At 43.0% G+C, this 17,376-nt stretch overlaps 2 protein-coding genes across 4 annotated transcripts; one reads left to right on the plus strand and one right to left on the minus strand.

Annotated features, from left to right (window-relative positions):
• The first annotated feature begins 93 nt into the window (after positions 1–93).
• scyl2 (SCY1 like pseudokinase 2) lies at positions 94–12,055 on the plus strand. Of its 2 annotated transcripts, none has more exons than XM_040149026.1 (18): positions 94–232; positions 2,189–2,386; positions 2,570–2,727; positions 3,160–3,304; positions 4,208–4,357; positions 4,503–4,724; positions 5,067–5,183; positions 5,282–5,407; positions 5,794–5,970; positions 6,557–6,679; positions 7,150–7,263; positions 7,525–7,657; positions 7,788–7,906; positions 8,082–8,182; positions 8,443–8,512; positions 8,684–8,761; positions 8,866–8,988; positions 9,083–12,055. In XM_040149026.1, exons 2-18 carry the CDS (start codon positions 2,210–2,212, stop codon positions 9,713–9,715), a joined length of 2,766 nt encoding a protein of 921 aa, XP_040004960.1. In that variant the 5' UTR covers positions 94–232; positions 2,189–2,209; the 3' UTR covers positions 9,716–12,055. The 2 variants fall into 2 exon arrangements, with proteins under 2 accessions (XP_040004960.1, XP_040004970.1); XM_040149036.1 differs by lacking the exon at positions 94–232 and adding an exon at positions 1,084–1,220 and having other exon boundaries at positions 9,083–9,715.
• Positions 12,056–12,128: 73 nt separating this feature from the next.
• si:ch211-244b2.3 (uncharacterized protein LOC557230 homolog) lies at positions 12,129–17,327 on the minus strand. 2 transcript variants are annotated; one of them, XM_040141012.1, is made up of 12 exons: positions 17,147–17,327; positions 16,336–16,372; positions 15,924–16,053; positions 15,374–15,518; positions 15,140–15,260; positions 14,961–15,039; positions 14,581–14,692; positions 14,068–14,173; positions 13,863–13,944; positions 13,419–13,482; positions 12,950–13,064; positions 12,129–12,794 (listed from the first exon to the last, which is right to left on the minus strand). In XM_040141012.1, the coding sequence occupies exons 1-12, from the start codon at positions 17,183–17,185 to the stop codon at positions 12,733–12,735; spliced, it is 1,092 nt and encodes a 363-aa protein (XP_039996946.1). In that variant the 5' UTR covers positions 17,186–17,327; the 3' UTR covers positions 12,129–12,732. The 2 variants fall into 2 exon arrangements, with proteins under 2 accessions (XP_039996946.1, XP_039996937.1); XM_040141003.1 differs by lacking the exon at positions 17,147–17,327 and adding an exon at positions 16,524–16,807.
• Positions 17,328–17,376: the final 49 nt, after the last annotated feature.

A 17,376-nucleotide genomic window follows, 5' to 3' on the forward strand; every position in this document is an offset into this window, starting at 1 on the left:
AATAGTAGGTAAAAAAAAAAAAAAAAAAAAAACTCACTCAGATGACGTTGATAAAGCTGACGCCATTAAAAACCCGGAAGTTGGGTAGTTCGTTCACTAGCGTACTAAGCTAACTCATTTCGTATGCTACTGGAAGACATGGGGGCTGTGTTTCACAGCCATTACTGACAGCGCTACTGCTGAGAGTCCACATAACCTAAGAAATAGAACTGAGAGCCCTTTTCATATTAAGGTAAGTAGCTGGAGGGTGTCGGAGTGACAGTTTTGGGTTGAAACAAACGATCTTTGACTGTAACGACAGTAACGTCACTGTCCACTTGCGAGTTGTTTGTCTAGTTAGCTTGGGTAGGTGGCTACCGTGATCTGTTTGGGTAAAAAAAAATAAAAAAATAAAAAAGCATTTCACGGATTCCAACCACGATGTCAACTTTCTGAGCTACACGGGTAAACGAAGGGTTAAAGGAGGGTTTGGAAAGCTAGCCTTAAACGGCTAACGACAGTGTTACAGTGCTGTTCTTGTTATGATGCTTGCAAGACAATTTAGCTAACATCAAGGTATTTCCCAACCAGACATGACAGTAATGCTAAGCGACAAAAATACCACATTGAAATGCTTCAATACCGAATCCAAAGTCCGTGAATATCGTGTCACGGCATAACCAAAGTTAACAAGCTCGTGTTAATAAACTGCCAGGTTCCCCGGCGGCGAACGTGCCGACGAGTGTGCTAGGCTAGGTTGGGCTCTGTGGTGCAGGTGGTTTTGGGGAGGCGAATGTCCAAAGCGCAGCTCTCGCAGTTTACCTGTGGCCGTCTGGCCACCAGCCGACGGCCACCGCCGACAGATGTCGGTGTAAAGTAAACCGACTGCCATCGTCGGATAACGTTCTAAAAATATCGGCGCTCTGCAGCAAATAAATCCTCCAAACTTGTTGCCGATAAAAGCATTAAACAGCCTCATGCCAGGGGAAATATTTAGCAAAAATATTTTTAAATAGAGCTGCGTCTGGTATCGATTGATTCCTTTGGCGTCGTTTGCTTAGCCCTTGTATCGATCGCGGAGCAAAAATTGGGCATGTGACACAGTTATGCCACACTGTTGACAAGTGAATACTGCTGATTTCCCTCGCAGCTGCGTAAATGAGGCCAGAAATCCCGCATTGTCGCTCAGCACGGTTTTCTCATCTTCCGCCGGAGCTGCGTTGCTTTGGGTCAGGCTCAGGGTAGGTCTGGCCGTAGAAAATGCACAAAAGTAGTCCCAGGAGGGGGACCGAGAGAGACTGACACGCTGCCATAAACGTCAACAAAGCGGACGGCATCCGATTGAGCCGTGCGAGCTGATAAGACTCCATATTGTTTCTATGTGCTCTCAGTGTGGTTACCCTCGCAGTGTTACAGCAGTTGGCGTTGGCTGAGCATACACAAGTTTGAGGGAGGTGATGTACAGTACTGTATACAACATTATATATACAGTACACGCAGGGATTCTCATAAAAAGAACTGGTCAGGGTGGGTAGTGGCGGGAACCTACACATTTGGATATATATAGTCAGTACTCTTTGATCCACTTTATACTGATGCCTAACATTTTTTTTAATGCAGGAATCTGTAAAGCATTAATTATACAAACTGTACAGTGTGCATCTCCTTTTATATGATAATGATACATATTGGTCAGCCTTGTTTCAGTACAGTGACATAATCATCAAAGTACTGAAAAGCCCGCTCAAGACAGAAAAAAGGATCAATTGAGAGTTGAAATTATTTTTGCCTCTTGGCCATGTTCTTTTGTCTGACTTCCTGTTGCCCAACACGCTTTCAAGTCACTCTGAAGTATTTTGAAAGAGAGCCTTACTGTGGTGTGCCTGAGTTTGCTCTGAGTCATTTTATATTTTGGGGGACAGCCTGGGCTATTATGGTGCTTATTCTCCTCGGCCAGCACAGGCGGGACGCTGCTTGGCACTTTGATGTGCAAATTTTCAAGCAGGTGCAATAGAGTGCATGTCTAATGGATTGTTGAAGGCTTTTGCTTAGCTGGAAAGGGTTAGGGTACAGCTTCTCTTTCAGTGATTGCATAGACTTATTGTTTTGACACTCAGCCTTCTGGTCTATAACTCTTAGTTAAAAACTGTATTTTTCTTTAACTGCTTACCTGTCCTTGGTGGTCTGTCATCTCCCCGTCTCGCCTCAGCTGCCAGGTCAGACCCTGAACATGGAATCCATGCTGAACAAGCTAAAAAGCACCGTCACTAAGGTGACGGCAGACGTCACCAGCGCTGTCATGGGCAACCCGGTGACACGGGAGTTTGAGGTTGGACGACATATTGCCAGCGGGGGTCCCGGCATGTGCTGGAGGATCTACAATGGCACCAAGAAGTCCACCAAACAGGTGCATGTTAATATCCTCCCCCCGATCAGACCAGCTCCAATTCACGTTCACACTTAAACGGATAAATAACTCATGGTGCTTGTGCTGTCGATGAAGTCAAATGAGGACTTTCCACACCAGAAGTAACTGTGGGACTAGATAAACCTAATTTCAACGCTTTGTTGTTTGTCTTTGACCCTCCAGGAAGTGGCAGTGTTTGTGTTTGATAAGAAGATGATTGACAAGTATCAGAAATTTGAGAAGGACCAAATCATCGATTCGCTGAAAAGAGGTGTGCAGCAGCTGACCAGACTTCGTCACCCCCGTCTCCTGACTGTGCAGCATCCTCTTGAAGAGTCACGGTGAATAACACACATACAAGCACAGCCTCACAAAGGCACACGACAAACTGTTATATCAAGGACAAATTGAATGAGTCACATCTCAAAGAGGGGCTTGACATTCAAGGGGAAAAAATTGAAAATATATCATTCGTCTGCCTCTGTGTGTGCACATATATGAACAGAACCTCGTCATGATCTAAAGACTCTATAGACTGGTCCCTGAATAATGTATGGCCCCTGAGGGCAAATTAAGGTTGGGGCTTTATTGTGCTTACTTTCTTTCTGCCACTGTCTTTATTTAACTTTCATCCAGGGCAGCTCCTACTTCACAGTACTTTTTTGTCTCTGTTTTTGCCTTTTGTTATGTTTTTAATTGTCTCTGTCTGTTCAAGAATAACTCAGCATTTAAAAAGCAGTTATTTGATGGTATTTCTTGCGTGTTGCCCTCAGAGACTGCCTGGCGTTCTGTACGGAGCCAGTGTTTGCCAGTCTGTCCAATGTGCTGGGCCAGTGGGACAACCTGCCCAGCCCCGTGCCCAATGACATCAAGGAGTACAAACTCTATGATGTGGAAACCAAGTATGGCTTGCTACAGGTGAGAGTGTGGAAAGGTGAGGTTTCTTGAAGTAGAGCTGCAACTGTATTATTTTTATTATCGATTAGTTGCCTCTTATGTTCTCGATTAATTCTTTGGTCTGTAAAATGTCATATATTTTATAATGGTTTATAAAATGGCCTATCACAGTTTACCAGATTTCAGGTTGGCATTTTATTTGCCTCAAGAAAGGGGAGGAGGAGATTAAGAAAGCCAGCAAATATTCACAATTCAGATGCTGGAAGTAGTTAATTTTAAGCATTATCGCTTTAAAAAAGCTACAAAAATGACCATTCGGTTATCAGTATGTTGCTGATTTAATTTTCAGTCAGTTGACTAATCAGTTAATCAATTAATCGTTTAAACTGTTGCCTGATGTGTCAGGAACTTTAAGATGCCTTTTACCAAACGACCTGTTCTGATAATGAAACCCAGTTGTCCCTAAACACACATTTCAGACACAGTAAACCACATAAGAAGCTATAATAAAGCAAAAAAAATGTGTATTTAGTGTATACATTCTATTTTTTCCCCTATAAACCATCTTCCTCTGTACTCATCATCTCTGACACAGTAATCACACTCATTGTCCAACAGTAAGACCGTAGTTGTACTGTTCACCTTCCACACGTATGATAAATAGTTTTGAGTGAGAACTTGTGTGTTTGTCATAATGTGTGATAGTATATGTAAACCCATTTACACTGATGGCAAATACAGGTTTATCCTGGGACCTTACTTTGGTTTGAAACGGTGATGGCTTTACCTTTCCTGAAGTGTTGGGCTTTGAGCCCGATCAAGTGAGTGTAGTACCAAACTGTTTGCGCTTTAATACAAACAATGTGCTTGTATCAATCGTACTCTTCATTTTTCCTGACATTTTCATTTTTTCTATCTCTTTAGATCTCAGAGGGTTTGTCGTTTCTGCACAGCGGGGTGAAAATGGTCCATGGCAACCTGTGTCCGGAGAACATCATCCTCAACAAGAGTGGAGCTTGGAAGATCATGGGCTTTGACTTCAGCATCTCCTCTACAAACCCCTCAGATGCTGAGGTATGTTGAGGCTTTTTGCTCCCTCAGTTCAGCCTGTCAGGCAGGGCTTCCGCCCAAGCTTACCGCCTGCAAGAGGCTCTACCAAATTGATGTGTTGCAGTATTGTCACATCTATACATTCTCATATTCTCTCATCCCCATTTAGCCCAAGTACACATGTAAAGAGTGGGAGCCCAACCTCCCTCCACTCTGCCTCCCTAACCCTGAGTACCTCGCCCCTGAGTATATCCTGTCCGTCAGCTGTGACTCTGCCTCCGACATGTACTCGCTGGGCGTGGTCATGCATGCAATCTTCAATGAGTGCAAGCCTGTTTTCCAAGTCAACAAGCATGACATCTTTAAGAGCTTCAGCAGGCAGCTGGACCAGGTGAGTGGAGGTGTGCGAAATGTGGACGCACGAGGAATGACTGGATAGACTCACAGGATCATATATCTGATTCCGTTTTACCGATCAAATCATTGGTAAAACGGAAACATGTTTGAAATAATCCTGATGACTGTGACTTGACACTCTTCAGGATCTGCTGCTCCAGACTAATGCTGAATTAATATTTTCTTATGAATAAAGTCATTTGGCAGATCACAGCTCCCGCAGAAATAAAAATTTTGTGCCGTAGCTCAAGAGTGTGTTACTATTACCAGTCAACCACTGCTTTTATTTTATTCCTCTGTGTTCTATCCCATTTATTTTCTTGTTTTTCAATTGTAGCTGAGCAGCATGAATCCAGCACTGCTGAATAAGATCCCTGAGGAGGTGCGGGAGCATGTCAAAATGCTGCTCAGTGTCACGCCCAATGTCCGGCCTGATGCCGACCAGATGACCAAGGTTTGCATATTGTTTGTGCTTGTGTTGGAAATGTTTTCTGGCTTTCATTTGAAGACATATTTCTTATTTATTTATTTCTTTTTGCTTGTGTAATTCAGATACCATTTTTTGATGACGTGGGTGCTGTTACTCTTCAGTACTTTGACTCCCTCTTCCAAAGGGACAACCTACAGAAGTCTCAGTTCTACAAAGGCCTCCCCAAAGTCCTGCCCAAACTGCCCAAGGTAAATGCTTGTACACTTTGTATAGAAAATGTGGTGAGATCGGGTACAAAGACTGAGCCAAGTGGTCAAAAAGTCAAAGTACAAGTATGGATATTTTCCAGATTTTACCTTGCAGGTACTGCAAATTTAGTCCTCCTTTTTCAGTAACATGTTACCATCAAACAGTGCTTTCAGTTTCCCCATATCAATTAAAACATACTCTCTGTTCGTTCGTGTATAAGCCTTCACACTCGCACACAAACACACAGAGACTATTGTGACACAAGTTCTATTGCTGTTTCTTAGAAATAGTTTTTCTTGATTTGATTTCTGTTTTGTTTCTGTTTTGTTTTGCTTCCGGTTGCTTCAGTTGTTTCTTCAACCCATTCCTCCTTCCTTTCTCACAGCGAGTTGTGGTGTATCGAATCTTGCCGGCGTTGACCTCTGAGTTTGTCAACCCGGACATGGTTCCCTTCGTGCTGCCCAATGTGCTGCTGATCGCTGAGGAGTGCACTAAGGAGGAGTATGTTCGTCTCATCTTGCCTGACCTCTCACCTGTGTTCAAGCAGCAAGAGCCTATTCAGGTAGATGCGCATAAAAACAGTCAGCACGTATAGTAGGCTACCAGCACAACTGATTATTTAAGAGACACTTATAGCACTATTGTAATCTAAAAAAATCTGTGAAGGTAGCAATGCACTCAGGTGACGTGTTCTCAGCTAATGTGCTGTGTCCTTTTTTTAAAAAACCCTCTGAAAAGTAGTTTTCTCTTTTTAAACCTTTGCATGATGTTTTTTTTCCTTCTGGCAGATGTGTGTTTGAGATTTTGAGAGTGAGATTAATGAGTGAAATACAACATGACTAAAAAGCATGCTCTGTTTGGGCTCAGTCTGTTACTTTATCAGGACTTGTCTTTCTCTGTATTTTTCTTTCCATGCGTCCTCAGGCTAGTAATATGGTGAGTGGTCTCTCTGCAGTGAATGTGCTCCCCTTACATCATCTACTGTATGTGTTGTGTTGTTGGCGTTGTTGTACTAAAAGCTGTACTAAAGCCACTGAAATCAGTCTCCGCTCACTTCCACTTACCAGCGTACTCATGAGTAGAAGCTAGGATAGTATTCTCTTGCTTTTGACTGTTGTTTTCCTAACTCGGTCCCCTGTGCCGTGCAGATCCTACTGATCTTCCTGCAAAAGATGGACCTGCTGCTGACCAAAACGCCGGCGGAGGACATTAAGAACAGCGTGTTGCCTATGGTCTACAGAGCTCTGGAAGCCCCTTCTGTACAGATTCAGGTACAAGGGGGGGGGCTGCTCCGTATAAACTTAATACATTCATTTGTTAATCTTGGAAATCAGACAGGTGACCACTAGATCAGTTGCAGGTGGTGACAAAATTGTTTAGTGGGAGTTGTCATCATCGTCAAATAGGTCATGACTGAAGGAGCTACTGTATACTTGATTTTTGAAAAAGCCAGATGCTGTATCAAAAATATCTTTAGGCTTGCTTGAGATTTCTGGTTGCTTTGTTGCTTTACACATCACCCGTTTGATGTACAAACATTGAGAATAGGTGCCAATTTTCACTTCACTGGTGTATATTTTTAGGATTCCACTTAGACACCTGGGAAGATTTATTTTTTTGATCACCGTCTGGTAATCTTCGTCTCTTCTTAGTCTTATCTTGAGGGCACAGTAAGAATGGATGCCGTACTTGGCATCATAAAAATGTCATATCACATAACATCTTATCTGCGGCCGAGCAGGAGCTGTGCCTGAACATCATCCCGACGTTTGCCAACCTGATTGACTACCCCTCCATGAAGAACTCCCTCATCCCTCGAATCAAATCAGCCTGCCTAAAGACCTCCTCACTAGCTGTGAGTCTTTTCTTAATTATTTTCTGCTCTCAGCTTGTATCTTTCAATCTGTCTGCCTCCACAAAAAATATATTTTTCTGTAGTTATGTCTTTAAAGAGTCTTTACTCTTGCCCTCGTCTTTCTCGAAGACTTTTATACTCTTACTTCCACCACTGACTACAACCAGTTGTCTGAAATTGTCTCTCAAAACTTAACCTCATTTAAACTATGTATGTATTTTGACTTTGTCAATGTATGTACTTTTCCTTCTTACTGTATAGGTACGAGTAAACTCTCTGGTGTGTCTGGGGAAGATTTTGGAATATCTAGACAAGTGGTTTGTCATTGATGAGATCCTGCCCTTCCTACAACAGATCCCCTCTAGAGAACCAGCAGTACTCATGGGCATTCTAGGTAAAGAAACTGGACACTCTCTACTCCACTTTTTACTCATGTGATTGTAGCAGTTGTGCAACCTCTTGGTTTGCTTGATGATTGATTGATTGATTGATTGGTTATTTGACTTCCTTTCTCCTCACTTTAGGAATCTATAAATGCACCTTCAGCCACAAGAAGCTGGGCATTCCCAAAGAGCACCTTGCCGCCAAGAGCCTGCCCCACCTTGTCTCTCTTAGTATAGACAGCAACCTGAACCTGAATCAGGTACTACACAGCCAACACACACCTCTTTGAATTTCATTTACCTGCACATCTGTGGAAAAAAATCTTATTTTCTTCATCTTTATCTTGTTGTTAACGCATTTTGTATCATCTGCTTACTTCTACTTAATGTGAGTTCCCTGTTATCTAATCTGATCTGATACATTCTGTGATTCAGTTTAACTCGTTCATGATGGTCATACGGGACATGCTGAGTCGCATGGAGGCTGAACACAAGACCAAGTTGGAGCAGCTGCACGTCATGCAGGAGCAGCAGAGGTATCTGTGTTCTCTGTTCTCTCTGTGACTCTGCTTTATTCACTTTGATTATCAATCAAATAGTCATAAATATTAATGAAAATCTTTAATACAAATTAGCTAAGACGTCTGGTGTAATTGGATCTCTAATAGAAAGCAATGAACAGTTGATACTGGTCACAAGAATAATGATAATGGTATGACTAAGCAGGCTTGTATAAATTCCCCTATTTCAATTCCTTCTGTTTTCTGACTTCGTTCGTTGTTGTCTCTTCTAACAGGAGTATGAACATTTCAAACCCAGGGAACCAATCAGAGGAGACCAAGAGCCCACCAAGCTCCGGCAACCAGGTGAGAGGTCAATTCCATGTCACCCAAGTAACAGATCAGAGAACATGGGTATACTTACTGTCAAAGAAATATTTCCTCTTGCTTTATAAGATCCCGAAAAGGCTGGAAAGGTTATGTTTTACCTCTCTGAGCTGCAGTGATTCCTTTTTTCCATCTTTTTTTTGCTTTCAGATTGACGATATCTTTGGCAGCCCAGGGGTTAATGGGAAAGAGAATGGATCTGCAGCGGTAGCCTCACAGCCTAATAGAGTATGGAAATGATTTCACGCCACATTTACACAAAATTTCACATTTTGTCATTTAGCATGTAGTCCAATTTGTTCATGGCATCTCGTCCTTTGAAACCCCCCTAGATGTCTCTGACTCTAGAAGAGAAACAGCGATTGGCTAAGGAGCAGGAGCAAGCGGCCAAACTGAGGAGCCAGCAGCCGTTAGCACCACAGACTCTCAAACCAGCTACCACCACCAACTCACAGGTAAAAACTGCATACTTCAGTGTACACAAACCCAGAGTCATGCTCAAACACTCATGGCTTGTGAGGATAAATCTCGCCCCATTTCATGTTGCAGACTAAGGATCTGACCAGCAGCCTTCTCAACAACATAACATCGCTAAACAGCCTGTCCTTGGCCAACACAGCACGACCAGCACCAGTGCAGGGCACCACCATCTCTGCCTTCCCCTCCTCTAGCCCCATGGTTGGCTCCATGGGCGCCCAAGTCTCTAATGGCTTCAACCCACCCATGAGCTTCCAGACAGGAGGCATGGGCATGGGCATGCGTCCCGCGGGCCCCGGCCTCTACGGCGGCATGGCCACCACCACCAGCACCCCAAACTTTGGAGCGCTCACACAGAATCAAGCCCCCATAGGGCAGACGAATAAAGCCCCCGACATGTCAGCCTTGGACAGTCTTTTTACACCCAGCAAGCCCAAAGTCACCCTCAACCAAATGGGTCCCACGCCTACACCTGGAAGCAACACTCCTTGGCTCAGTCAGTTCGGTTCAGCACAGAACGCTCAGACTCAGATGCAGGGTGTGTCGGTAGGTATGGGAGGGGTGCCAAGTGGGTTTGGGATGCAAGCAAACCCTTTTTTCAGCCCGCAGAACTTTTCTCAATCTGCTGCTGCCGCTAGCATGAACCAAAGTGGAGTTAAACATAGTGCATCTGTCAACAATGATCTGAAAGACTTATTTGGCTAAATGTAAGTGAAAAGATGCCAGGTTAAGTATGTAATTGTAATAACTTTGGACAGAAGAGCCTTTAATTCTCACAGAACAAGACACTGATTGAATGTGAAGATTTAAAATCCTTTCAAGGATGTTGCTGTCTGTATTTTTAATGCGACCTGGTTTAAATTCTGAATCTTGCTCACCTTTAGCTGGCAAGTTAACCTGCACCTGAATTCCATTTCTACTTGACCAGGACAAAAAGGGCGGGGTGGGAACTACTACTTCTATGCTGTGTTCTTTAAATGCTGGGGGTTTCCTACTGTTTTGTACTTGACATTCTTGGGAGTCCAAATGTCATGGGTTGAGATAAATCCCAACTCAGTTTATTCAGGAAGGTTTTGTGTTCATTTTATGAATGATTGAGTGGATCGATTGCATTGCACTTCCTGAAAAAGATGCATCAGAATCACATGTCAGAATTGGCAGAAAAAAATGGGAAAAGTGGCTTCCATGCCACACATCTGCTGAGTTTCAGGCTTCTGTACCTTTTATCGTTTCTCCAGACTATTTTAGGATTTGCTGCATATCTAAAGTGATCAGAGGGTTGACTTAAAAACAAATACCGCATACACCCAAATGTCTGAGCCCGGTGGGAGATACCATACCAAGTGTGGCACTGTAAAAGCTGCAGTCACAGACCTGCATCCAGAAAGGCTCCTCTGTGGAGACGATCTGAAAGGGGGCGTAGAAAACTTGACTGCCCAGCAGTTGCGGTTTAGATGGGGCAAACAGAGTAACCCCTCTGCAGTCCATCTCCATGGTAACGGTTTCTCTGCAGCACTTCCATTTTGAGAACACAAATTGGACGTACAATCCAGTCTGGTCTTCATTTTTTCCCCCCTTTGATCTCATTCTTTTATTATGTGGTTCTAGCACTGCAAAGCCTGTTTTTCTGTTCATCACTTAATTTGACATGTAAGCAAGCACATCGAAAAAAGGAAGTTAGTTTTTAGTTAGTTAGTTTTGGCTGGTAAAAGTTTGTTGAGAACCATTTTCGCCTCCTTTTGGTAACAGAAAACATTCTACCAGTTTCTGTGAATGCAGTATAAATGACCTATGTGTCTGATTGCAGGTTAGGATGTGTGGAGTAGCTATTACAGCAGTGTCCTTTTAACGAGATGCTAAAGCTAAAAGCGATGAACAAGGACCATATGCACTGCTTAGGCTATAGTGCCTTACATAGGTACCTGTTTAAAACTAGACAAGCCGCACTCATCGGTTAATATTTCCCCCCTTAATCAGCTGTCTGGCGTTTGCTACTCAAATTACTCGCTTTATTGCATGTTACTGAGCTTGACCACTTTTCTAATAATGATTCCTAATCGTTCCAGTGACCAATGACATTTTATTTCACACATCCAGCAGGATTTGCTCTGATGAGATTTATAAGGAGCTCAAAATCCTCCAGTGTACCACTTCTGTTGATCAGTTTGTACAGTGAAGAAGATATCACCTTTATATTTTGATTTCAGCACTTTTCAGCTGTTAGGACTTGTGCCGGCAACATATTATGAAGTGTAAATATATAGTTATTTAAAAAGAGTTGCTCTGTGAGGGCCTTGGCATTTTTATGTTCTTGTGATAATGGTTAAGAGGCCTTAGATGAGTCGTGTGCAATAATCCTTATTGGTTGTTGAGGGTGCGTATTGATCGGCTCAAGAAGCTCTCAATATGTCCTTACCTCCATCTCCACTGACCTACCATAACTTCATAGGTCTGTCTGATTTTTCTAAACTGCTAAACACTGATGTGTACTCATTCTAAATCTTATATTTCTGGAGCAAATAACACCATTTTAGGGGTTTTTAGATGCACCTTGTTCAAACTGTTTCTGCTGACAATGATTGTCGTTAACATGCCGAAGTGTAACGTCTGTTATTGGATTAACTTTTGTTTTTGTGTAGTAATGCCACCCATACAAGGTGACCTTTCTCTCCAGCCGCATGGCAGTGTTATACGCTTGTGAATTTGGCTCTTCAGGTTCTACTAATTTCCCCCTTTTTTTTCTTTTTTTTCTCATACATGACGACAAATGTCTCTGTGATTGGATCTTTTTCATCTGTAGCTCGACATACACTATGTGGCAGTTTTTGATTTTAGCACAAAGTGGATGTGATGTTAAGAGCGTGTGTCACATACCCTGGCAGAACCCCAAAGCAGAAAACTAAAGCTTATTCTTCTACAAGATTGTTTGTATACTACTGCTGTCATATATGTGTAGTGTGGCCCGTGTTTTATGTGTTAAGGTGCTGGTCTCTGAAGTGATGAAAATGAAAATATGTACATATAAAGGAGAAGTACACAATCTAATACTCTCAAAGCATGGTCATTATTTCTGCGATGGTTTTCACACACTACTGCAGATACTAGAGTATAAGTAACTTTAATTTAGAGAAGAAAAACAAGCCAAAGTTTACTGATTACAAGGCAGTATTAATGAACATTTTTTATATTTATATGCACGATTTGATAGGCTGCATTACATGAAAGATCAAGGTTAACTTCCCTGTGGTTTTAGGTTAAAAGAGGTAAGTTGTCAAAAGCTAAACACTGAAAACAGTTTAAGAAGTGCACTGATTACAAGTCGTCATTCATGAACAATCTAGGATTTACTAAAGCATAGAGTGAGGCGGGGTTACATGAAACATTAGTTAAAAAAAAAAATAAAAACCTTAGTTTGAGGTTAAAAATAAACATTAAAAAATGAATTCATTGTAAACACTGGCAGATGGTTTTGGAAAAGGACCGAGTGCATTGTACTCATGGACTCTGAGGATATAAAGATTCCCTCACACCTTTTTTAACAATTTTCCCATGTTTAAATAACTGTTGTGTAAGATCACCCAAACAGAAGAGAGGAGGCAGCTTATGTTAAAAAAAAAAAAAAAAAAAAAACTTAATCATTCCACTATGAGAGACGACCTGAGGAAGACAATGACGTAATCGGTAAGATCAAGATTTAAAATAACTCCCGACCTCCAAACCCGTCACTGGTTAAGTCGTCGCACTGATCTGGTGGTGTTTGTGGTAAGGTTTCTCTGGGTCATGGCTGCAAAAGACATGAAAAAAATCAGTCTGAACTTCAGGTATACAGAACAATCCTTTACTCTAATATTGCCACTCGTTTTGATGTCAAAATCTGGAATACAGATTTATTTTTAACTTGGATAAAAAAAAGTGTAGACGTCCATGCTCGCAGCTCACCTGAGAAGTTCAGCTCGTAGCTAAAGTTCGTGGCGGCAAATAACATTGTGCCGAACGGGTTCTGTTGGTAACGGAGCTCGATGTCCTCACTGGAAATGCTGCACTGATTATATCCCTGCAGGACACAGAGAGCGGCACAAAGGAGATGCACTTAAGAAACCTATGGTTAAAATCTGGATAGCTCACAAGTCCTGTGTGCCAGTTGCTATGATGATACATCGCTGCTTTTTTTGGCAGTGCTGGTGCCATGGCTCCAGACGTGGCAGTGTCGGTCCACCACTTTGCGTATCTCGACGACTGCTGCACGCTGACTTTAACGTCAGGCCCTAAACACCACCATGCCTAAAAAGCCGCTTACGTCGCTGCGGACTCATTTTCTTGTTGTTCTGTATCTTATTCACCGATTTACAGTATCTACCGCTTGACATTACCGGAACTTGCACATCAGCGAAAGAAATTTGTGCCTTACGTTGGAGTAATCTTTCCATGCTCCATTGAAATCTTGGAACTGCCATTGTGTCATCGTGCCAGAACTGAAGAAGAGAAGAATGGAAGTTGAAAACATTTACAGCAGCCCACATATTTTACAAATACTCTTTTCACATATTGAGTTATTTTTAGTAAGTATTGCAGAAAATGTATGCTTTTATGCAGTTAACCTGTTTCAAATTAATGTGTTTTGCTTTGAAGAAACTTACATAAACCTTAATTTCCCAATCCCCTAATTATGAAATTGATAATTAGGGGATTTGGAAATGTTTGAAAATTTAATTAAGTATAATTAAAGTGCTTTTCAATGGGTTTTGGTTTTCCCCCTCTCAAATTAATGGCATGTTTTCAGGGGTAAACTGAGGATTCATGTGTCGTATTTTCAGGGGTTCTCATTTCACGGTGAAATGTTTTCCTTACCTACCTGCTACTCTCTTGGCTCCCGCTGGTTAAAGTCCTCCTCACTGATCTTTTAGTCCCAAACTTTGTATTCACTTGACACATTCCTACGACAAACCAGTGGCGAGAATGTGTTGGTGGCGATTCGAAAAAAACAAACAAAAAAAAACGATTGATTGTTTGGTTTAGCAGAACACAGCAGCTTAGTGGTTGTATGTGTGTGTGATTACTTGAAAAATCCAGCGTGTATGAGAATTTCCTGATGGTGAAGTGCAGCTTGCCCTTCGGGTTCCGCTGGTATTGTCTCTCAATATAACTGCTGTCAAAGGAACATACCTACGCACAGACGACGACAAGCACTAATAAATCCACTTTAGAGAGGAATGCACATTGTCCCCGAAATGCAGAATTCTGTGCGCCAGCTGAAAACACCCTTAAACGTGCCTTCCTTATAGGCACATTTAAAAGCGTTTTTACATTCAGTAGGGAGAATAAATCATCTTAGAGGTGTTTTCAATTTGACCACCAGAGGCCACTGTTGACTCTGACATTATTTACTAGGAAAAAGAATTAACAATGAAAGTTAAATATCTATATAAGGCACGCTAATAAGTACCTGAACATATTAAAAGTTTAAATGTCTAGCTGAAAGTAAAATGAAAACTATTACTGTACATTGTTTAGAGGGTTTCATTTATAAGCTTCGGCCACAACCACCTGAAACTGTTGGATGCCCTACTTACATGTGCTTCATATTCTGTCCATCTCCCCTCGTCTGCCATGAATTCCCACGTGTAGCTCGCATTGGCGGGCTGGGAGGCGGAAGCCGAGGGCAGGACTGAGGTGGAGCGAAGGCTGCGGAGACACAAAGGCACTATCACACATGGTCAGACCCACACACACACACACACACACACACACACACACACAGGGGCTTCTGAGGGGTTTCCCTCTGCAGCGAGGCTCCCTGAGGATTCCTGTGTTGATCAGAGGTTCGACTTAAGATTGGGTTTCAAGTCATACCTAGGGACAGAAATCCTCCAAGGTAAGGCTGGCTGTCATCGGACAGCTCAGTAGATTAAGGCGGGATGCGGAGAAGAAACATTTTTTAGGATCCTCTTACCTCCCAGCATTGGAAGTGAATTTCGGCCGCCGGCGTACATTCCTGCACAAGCCCGTGATGGAGTTTGTTTGGGTCATGGCTGCAGAGTGAAATACCATCAGTTATATTTAGCCCAGGAAAGACATATTCATTGAAATGAACAAGCTCACACAGGCAAATTTGATACAAACACCACCTACTGGAGAAGTCGAGTTTGTAGGCCGTAGAGCCCACGGTGAATGTGAAGGTTCTCTGAGGGTTGAGCGTGAACTGGCGCTCAATATCGCGGCTGCTGATGGATGAGGTCAACATGCCGGAGCCCTGAGGAAGAGGAGGAAGGGGAAGGGGGGCGGCTGAGGGCTGTTGCAAACACGCCAGAGATTAAGATTTCTCCAAATGTACCCTGGGGCTTCAGGGCCAAAGAGCCTGCTCACCTGGGATCCATATTCACACCACAGCTGGTTGTCTCTGAAGTACCAACCCACGTCCTCTGTTTGGCCCTGAGGCATGAAGGTTAGTCTCTGAACCTTAAGAGCTGTGTTCCGGGTCTGCAACTTATCAAAGTCAATGAACACTCTCCTGTGAAGGCACAAGATCGAGTTTGATGGATTTGATATTGCCCATGTGGTCAGCACTACTTACATTTTGATCTGAATTCATCAACACAAAACCCATCCGTCCATCCACGTTTTATTTATATTCACCATTCTGAGTTTCAGTTTTCAGTTTCAGCGATTTTACGTCCCTTAAATGCTGCTTCAGAGGTTTTTCTTCCTTGTAACAAATGGTCAAATTTAAACATACTGAATAATGGCGCACACATTTCGCTTTTGGCAGGTTTAGCAGTGCCAATGTGAGTCTTTAAAAACTCCTAGTGGCGAAACCTTGCCTGCAACTTCACATCCAAACATTTCCGAGTGCTGCCTGAACTTTTAAAGCAGTTTTATCTGAAACTTAAGGCCGGATAAAATCCTAACCACTGACCCGTGGCGGGTGTTGATGGTGATTCCTTTAGCTCCGGGTTGGCAGTAGTGGGACTCGATCACATGGTCGTTAGCCAGTGTCAGCCACTCCTGCCCGTCCGACAGCTGCCACTCGTAGTGTTTCCCACCGGCTGCAAGACAGAAGAAGGCAGGGTCCCGTCTTAGAGATGTGTTCACTAAATGACCCACGATTTACATTACATCGGTTTGACAAGTGCACGTTATGCTTTGAAATGCAGTTATTTGTTTGACTCGTGACTCGTTCGCCGCCTGCAAGTTCGCTGCAAGTCGCAGCAGACGACAGAGGATCGGCTAGAGGGCGGACATGGAGCTCCAGAGGTCAAGGTCAAGGTTATGTACTTCGGTAGAGAGCGGTAATACGGCAGGAACTGAGGCCGTCGTGTCATACTGACCTGGACTCCCCTGCGAGCTCCCTCCCCCTCCGTTCGCCTGTAAGCAAGAAATGCAGATTAGTGTGAGGGTCGGGAAAACAACCCCTTGAAGACGTCTCGGCAAAAAATGTGAAAAAAAAAAAAAAAAAAAAAAAAAAAATCGAACAGCGGGAAATGTTCGTCGTAGCTCAGGTCGATCGTCGACTCACCATGTCCCGACGCGCAGACGCTGCATTAGTGACGGAAAAAAAGGGAAAGGGGAACCAGTTTAAAGGGCCGTTGCGATTCATTTGACCCCCGCGGCTACGATTAAAACTCTACACGGTGTCCCTTACGGCCGCCTGCACGTCCACGTACTCGTGGCATCGGTTGTAAAAGCGGCGTCTTTCACTTTCGGTTCCAAGGCGCGAACGTAGAGGCCTCAAGCCGGAACCAGGCTGCACTTTGAGGCTGCGCCCACTGAGATTGCTCATCTGAGTTTTTAGAGCGGGGATACAGTGTGCGGGGGAGTCAGCGGGTGCAGGCTGGCGGGATTTGATCACGTCCTCTTGTTGCGTTTCGGAATCATAGAATTAAAGGGAAAAAAACTAGACTGAAATTCACCAGAGCGCTGATATCATGTCTTACTGACTCAAAAAACAAAACAAACAACAACAAAACAGAATGGATGTTTTTTTTTTAAATTATTATTATTTGCAATCATTTTTAATGTCCATTACATAATATTTAAAGCAGAGTACATATGAAGCAAAAATAAACCTTAAGAGCCAAGACTAGACTTCAATTACAGAGCAAACAAATAAAATGAACTAAAGAACTGTAGATCTACAACCTGCATAATGGGCTCTGCGGGCAGTTCCTTTGACCTCATGGCTTGGTTTTCGCTCTGCTATGCACCGTCAGCCGTGAGACCTTATGTTGACACGTGTGTACCTTTCCAAATCATGTCCAGTCAATTGAATCAATCGACTCCAATCAAGTTGTAGAAACATCTCAAAGACGATCAAGAGAAATGGGAGGCACCTGAGCTGAATTTCAAGTGTCATAGCAAAGCGTCTGAAT

This window comes from Xiphias gladius, chromosome 2 (assembly GCF_016859285.1).
Source record: "Xiphias gladius isolate SHS-SW01 ecotype Sanya breed wild chromosome 2, ASM1685928v1, whole genome shotgun sequence".
Lineage (NCBI taxonomy): Eukaryota > Metazoa > Chordata > Actinopteri > Istiophoriformes > Xiphiidae > Xiphias > Xiphias gladius.

What these genes read in the sequence shown, in the direction of transcription:
- scyl2 (XM_040149026.1), top strand. Translation starts at nt 2,210, where the DNA reads ATGGAATCCATGCTGAACAAGCTAAAAAGCACCGTCACTAAGGTGACG. An exon ending in ATGCCGACCAGATGACCAAG is followed by an intron (nt 5,184 to 5,281) that starts GTTTGCATATTG and finishes TGTGTAATTCAG; the next exon opens with ATACCATTTTTTGATGACGT. An exon ending in GTCATGCAGGAGCAGCAGAG is followed by an intron (nt 8,183 to 8,442) that starts GTATCTGTGTTC and finishes CTCTTCTAACAG; the next exon opens with GAGTATGAACATTTCAAACC.
- si:ch211-244b2.3 (XM_040141003.1), bottom strand. Translation starts at nt 16,604, where the DNA reads ATGAATCGCAACGGCCCTTTAAACTGGTTCCCCTTTCCCTTTTTTTCC. An exon ending in TTCACTTCCAATGCTGGGAG is followed by an intron (nt 14,693 to 14,960) that starts GTAAGAGGATCC and finishes GTGTCTCCGCAG; the next exon opens with CCTTCGCTCCACCTCAGTCC. An exon ending in GGGAGCCAAGAGAGTAGCAG is followed by an intron (nt 13,483 to 13,862) that starts GTAGGTAAGGAA and finishes TCTCTTCTTCAG; the next exon opens with TTCTGGCACGATGACACAAT.